Raw genomic sequence first — 6,229 nt, 5'->3', positions numbered from 1 at the left:
CTTATTGGCTCTCAAGGTGAGGGAAGATGCCATATCCCCTCATAATAATCTATATCTAGGGAGGATCTTCCTTCCCATACTTCACCCATCTTCAGTGCAACACTCAATACACATCTTAATGATCAAAGCCCAAAGCAGGACCTCCACAATCTGCATATCTAAACATCTAAAATCAAAGCCTGTTTGTTATTTTATATATTTCTGCTGGTAGACCCCTAAGAGGTAGACTACTATCAACCATTGTACATGGTTGAATGAATAAACTCTTATTTCTAGCAGCCCATTGGTGTTTATTGTGTACTATATGTTTATTTGTGGCCCAACTCTGAAAATTGGACATAATTAATTCTTCTAACACTGTAAAAAACCATTTTCTCAGAAGACAAAAAAGGGTTTTCTTAAGGATCATTTAGTTAAAAAATATTTTAATTGTTCAGATAAATATTTAATGCTTTGCATTCTTCTTGTTGTTTCTAATAGATGACACGGGAACAGTATATACTAGCAACACAGCAAAACAGTCTGCCAAGAACAGAAAATCCTCAACTTTATCCAGTAGGGATTTATGGCTGGCGAAAGAGGTGCTTATACTTCTTTGTCCTCTTGCTATTGGTTACCATGATCGTTAACTTAGCCATGACAATATGGATCCTGAAAGTAATGAATTTCACAGTGGTAAGTAGCACTTTTTGGAGTGGAGGTTGAGTGGTTTATAAATGTTAAAGGGATTTGATATGATTATTTAGTATTATCTTTCAGTTTTCAAACAGTTTGAGAATTTGGGGGGTAAAATAATGGTGGAATAAAGTGTCATTTGCCTTTTGTTAACTGAATGTTCATATATATAACTTTTAATTATTAAGTACAGAATGAATTGATTTTGATTCTCAACATAGAACATAATACTTTTATTTCTGAGGCAATCTGGCCGACCATTGCTAATAGATGCTATGCCCATCTAGCTCCAATAAGTATCCATTATTAATTATTGTTTTGTAAGAAAATATCAAGACAGTTATTTCTGAACTTTCAACAATGACAATTCTGGCTGGAATGTAGGAACTGAACCCCAAAAAAAGGAACAAAGAAGACAAAATCAAGCCGAGTGATTGGCCTGAATTAATGGCATCCCTTCTGGCTTCAATAGAAAAGTTACCACAAGGTTGATGGCTCTGGAAAGGTTCTCCAGAATACTCTGATTACCAAAAGAAGAACTGATAGAAAGCGTAATACCTACTGCTCTGATTAAAAAATGAATGGCCCAGGAAAAAATTTGTGACTCTGACAGTTTTTGATGCCGATGCCTTTTGCCACTTTTTCTAAGACTCAGTAATCATTTTGAAATTGACTGAATTTGCAGAGGTGGTGAAATTAACTACTTTGATTAGAGCTAATGGACTAGATAGCTTTATAAGAGAGTGGAAACCGTTTGTGGACTTTCTACACACTAAATATTATAACAGTCGGTTAACATAGGAATTTGAAGATTAGTGTAATGTTTAGCCTAACCTGTTAACTGTTTTTTTTTCTTCTTTTGTGTGTGTGTGAGTGTGTGTGTGTGTAAAAGGGAAGGAGAATTTACTGCTTTTTTTTTTTCAGCACCTGGACCATGTGGGATTCTAGATGTTAAATATTAATTTATTTGGTCACTTTTTCTTTTTCTTCTTTTTTTTGTTACGCTATTTTTTCTTTTGTTGTTGTTAAGGTTGAATGTATGCTTTTGTTTGGTTTCATTTTGTTTTTTTTGCTTGTTTGTTTTGTATTTTATTTATTTATTCATTTATTTATTTTTGTCACAACAATATACACAAGCATCACACAAAATGATTATATAGTATATAAACATATATATGAGGAAATATAAGGAAGTATAAGCATATATATATAAGAAAAAAACAATAGGACAGGAACGGTAGGCACATTTGTGCTCTTATGCACGCCCCTTATAGTCCTCTTAGGAATGGGGTGAGGTCAATAGTAGAAAGTTTTTGGTTAAAGCTTTTGGGATTATGAGAAGAGACCACAGAGTCAGGTAATGTGTTCCAAGCACTGATAACTCTGTTACAGAAATCATATTTTCTGCAATCTAGATTGAAGCGTTTAACATTAAGTTTAAATCTATTGGTTGCTCGTATAGTTTTGCAATTGAAGCTGAAGTAGTATTTAATAGGAAGGACATTACAATAGATGATTCTATGAGTTAAACTTAGGTCTTGTCGAAGGCGGCGGAGTTCTAAGTTTTCTAAACCTAGGATTTCAAGTTTGGTGGGATAAGGTATTTTGTTGTTTTCAGAGGAGTGGAGAACTCTTCTTGTAAAATTTTTCTGGACACGTTCAATTGTATTGATGTCAGAAATGTGGTGTGGATTCTAGACAGGTGAGCTATATTCAAGAATTGGCCTAGCAAATGTTTTATATGCTCTGGTTAGTAGTGTAGTGTTTTTGGAAAAGAAGCTACGCAAGATTAGGTTTACAACTCTTAGAACCTTTTTTGCTATGTAGTTGCAGTGGGCTTTGGCACTTAAATCATTTGATATGAAAATTCCAAGGTCTTTAACAGGGTGGGGGGTCATCTGTAAGTTAATGTCCATCAAGCATGTACTTAGTTTTTAGGTTCTTTTTTCCAATATGTAAGACTGACCATTTGTTGGTTGAGATTTGGAGTTGCCAAGTTTTAGACCAAGCGGTTAGAAGATCAAGGTCTTTTTGAATGGTAGATGTATTGTCGGTGGTGTTAAATAGTTTGACATTGTCAGCAAAGAGAACACAATTACTTGAGATATGGTCACAAAGATCATTTATATATAGAATGAAGAGTGTTGGTCCAAGAATGCTATCTTGAGGAACACCACACTTGACAGGAACAAGATTTGATAGAGCATTGCCAATTTTGACCACTTGTTGTCTGTTAGACAGAAAAGCAGTTATCCAATTGTGAAGGGGTCCTGAAATGCCATAGGATTTTAGTTTTAGGAGAAGTTTATCATGTACTACTGAATCAAAAGCTTTTCAGAAGTCTATGTAGATTGCATCTATTGCTTTGCCTTGATCAAGATTTGTAGTCCATATGTTTTTACAGTGGAGAAGTTGTAAATTACACGATAATTTTTTTCTGAAACCAAATTGTTTATTAGAGAGTAGGTTGTTTATTTCTAAGTGGAAGGTAATGGATTGGTTGATGATTGATTCCATTACTTTGCAGGTGACGCAGCATAGAGAGATTGGTCTGTAATTTTCAACTAAGCTAGGGTCTCCTTTTTTGACGAATGGGATGACTGGTAGTGACCAAAGTTTGGGAAGGGAACTGGTCATGAAAGCTTTATCAAAGATTATGCTTAGGGGTTCTGCTATATTAGTGGAAAGTTTTTTTAAGAAGTATGCACATAGTCCATCAGGTCCAACAGATAGAGATGGTTTCAAGTTATGAAGAGCTTTTCCAACATTATCTTCTGTGAAATCTATATGTGTTAAGTCGTCATACTCATTGCTGGTACGATTTGGGAATGTCAGATATGTGTCATCACTGTTAACAAAGACTGAGCCAAAGAACGTGTTAAAGAGGTTTGCTTTAACTGTTTCATCATTGCATTCTTTGCCATTAGAATCTTTTAGTGTTGGGATGGATCTTGAGTCTTTAAGTTTATTGTTCACAAAATTATAAAAGGCACGATTCGAATTTGTGCACAGAAGGTCCTCTTCCTGCTTGGTGTGGTAATTTGTGCATTCGGTTTTGATTTGGTTGCATATATTTCTGTAGCGGTTTTTGAAATTTGCTACATAGCTCTTTTTGTTTTTTCTCCAGAGGGATTATTTTTTGGGATTGAAGCTTTTTTATTGATATGGGTAATTTGCTTTTCCTATCTTGGTGGTCGTTTGTGGTATGTATAGTTTAATGACTCTATTGATTTCAAGTAGGAAAACTTAGTGGTCTTCAGCAATTATACAGGTTGAGAATTTTGATTCTCAAAATTCAAAATAAAGAATTTTGATCTTTATGATAAAACAATAAATAATATGTTTAAAAAAAGAAATCACAAAGCCAATAGGAAGAGTTATTGGGGAGTGCCTATGTAATCTTAGTTTTGCAAAAGTTATCTTTTGGTCCTTTTTAAAACTAATTTTTAAAATTAGATTTATTCCTTTTTTCTAGTAGAATCTCAGCATACATGGTAACCATGTAAGAGACTATTTAAGGAACTCTACTTTTTTTCATGCTCATGTCCAGGTCTCAGTCTCCTTTCTGGTACACAAGAATATGAATTTGATTGAACAAAGAAACAATTCCCTAAAGTCAGTGGTTTTGACCCCTTAGCTTGACCACAGTATTAATTTTAAGCAAATACTGACCCCATTTGTTCTGTTTCCCTCCCCCAATACTCCCAACAAAGAGTCAGTCAAAGGCCTTCTTTTCTAATTTATTTACATAGATAAATGTTTTGGCCACGTCTACCCACGGGCCTGCCAAGTCTCTGGAGATAACTAGGAAATTATAGATAAGGCCAGAGTTACTCACAAATATATTCTTCCCTCCATTGATACAGTTTGCCCGTGCAAATTCACTGCTTTGTCCAAGACAAAAAGCCAGGAAGTTCTGCCTCCTGCTTTTATACCCTCTGTAGATGTCACTGCATGACTCATCATTCTTTGGCTTTGTCCCAACGCCTCCTCTGCTGCGCGCGCCAGTCATGTCTGCGCAGTCTTGCATCACACCAGAATTGTTCTTGGGGCGTTGCCAAATCAGAAGAAGGCCTGGGAGAATCAGGCCTTGCCGGCCCCTTCTCCTCCTTTTGGGTGGGTGCCAGGGAGGGAGAGGGCCCAGGAGAAGCAGGCCTTGCCAGGTCTTCTCCCTCACTTTCTGAATCATCCGAGGCCAAAAGTCCGAATCCAGGAACCTGGGTCACAACACCATTGAACTCACAATTGAGAACAATTCCTTCATGTTTTTTTAAAAATTCTTGGACATGGTACCAAGTGTCTGATGACATCATCATCATCACCATTGTTGTTGTTTAAATTATATACATTGGGCTACAGTAATTAAACCATATGAATTTTAATAAATTTAAAGTGACTTTTTAAATTGTAATTTACTTTGTAACTAAAAACTCTGCCAACTCCGACAAGACCTGTGTTTAACTCATAGAATCATCTATTGCATTGTCCTTCCTGTTGAAGACTACTTCAGCTTCAGTTGCAATAATACAAGAGCAAATAATAGATTTAAACTTAATGTTAACCGCTTCAATCTTGATTGCAGAAAATATGACTTCTGTAACAGAGTTATTAACACTTGGAACACACTACCTGACTCTGTGGTCTCTTCTCAAAATCCCAAAAGCTTTAACCAAAAACTGTCTACTAGCAACCTCACCCCATTCCTAAGAGGACTATAAGGGGCATGCATAAGAGCACAAAAGTGCCTACCATTCCTGTCCTATTGTTTCCTTTCATTATATCAAATTAATATAGTTATTGCATACTTTTGCTCATATATATGCTTATATGATATGTAGTTATTTTATGTTGATGCTTGTGTATACTGTTGTGACAAAATAAATAAAAAAATAGGTTTATGTGAGTTCACTTTATATGAAATTTCAAGAAATTATTTGATGAATATTAACTTTGTCACTTTAATACTAAATCAAATTAGACTGGTTATGGTTGACATCTAAATTAGTATTTACAATTTTTATTGCTTCATGAGAAAAATGCTGCATTTTTCCCTCTCCTCAGATATGAAGATGCAGAATCAGAAAAAGAATATACTTTAAGAGTCCTATTAAAAAGCAAGAAAGTGACATACAAATTTATCAGGGAATTATTGCCTCACAATCAGGAGGTTCTGAGTTCGATCCTAGGTAGAGGCAGATGTAGGGACTCCTCCTTGGGCAGGGGGTTGGACTAGATGACCTGCAAGTTCCCTTTCAACTCTGTTAATCTGTTATCTGTTATATTACTCTACTGCTAAGCAGTGGTGGGATTCAGCCAGTTCGCACCACTTCGGGAGAACCAGTTGTTAACTTTCTGAGCAGTTTGGTGAACTGGTTGTTGGAAGAAATCATTAGGGCAGAGAACCAGTTGTTAAATTATTTGAATCCCACCACTGCTGCTAAGTTATATGTCACTTTCACTATTGCTTCTTGCTATCCCCAAAATTCAAATTTAGTTTCAGGTTTGTTAATACTAGATACTGATGGGAGCTGCTAACATTGTAGTTATCTGTTAT

General features: G+C 35.6%; 1 protein-coding gene across 3 annotated transcripts in view; it reads left to right on the top strand.

Annotated features, from left to right (window-relative positions):
- The first annotated feature begins 480 nt into the window (after nt 1–480).
- Nucleotides 481–6,229, top strand: part of SGCZ (sarcoglycan zeta) — a 248,105-nt gene continuing 242,356 nt past the window's right edge. For all 3 annotated transcript variants that reach the window (XM_058193461.1, XM_058193462.1, XM_058193460.1), the window contains exon 1: nt 481–675. In XM_058193461.1, coding sequence (XP_058049444.1) covers nt 481–675 — 195 coding nt within the window. The remainder of the gene's footprint in view (nt 676–6,229) is intronic.

Source organism: Ahaetulla prasina, chromosome 8 (genome assembly GCF_028640845.1).
Source record: "Ahaetulla prasina isolate Xishuangbanna chromosome 8, ASM2864084v1, whole genome shotgun sequence".
In the NCBI taxonomy this organism is placed as follows: Eukaryota; Metazoa; Chordata; class Lepidosauria; order Squamata; family Colubridae; genus Ahaetulla; species Ahaetulla prasina.
This window is presented reverse-complemented; position numbering and strand designations above follow the sequence as displayed.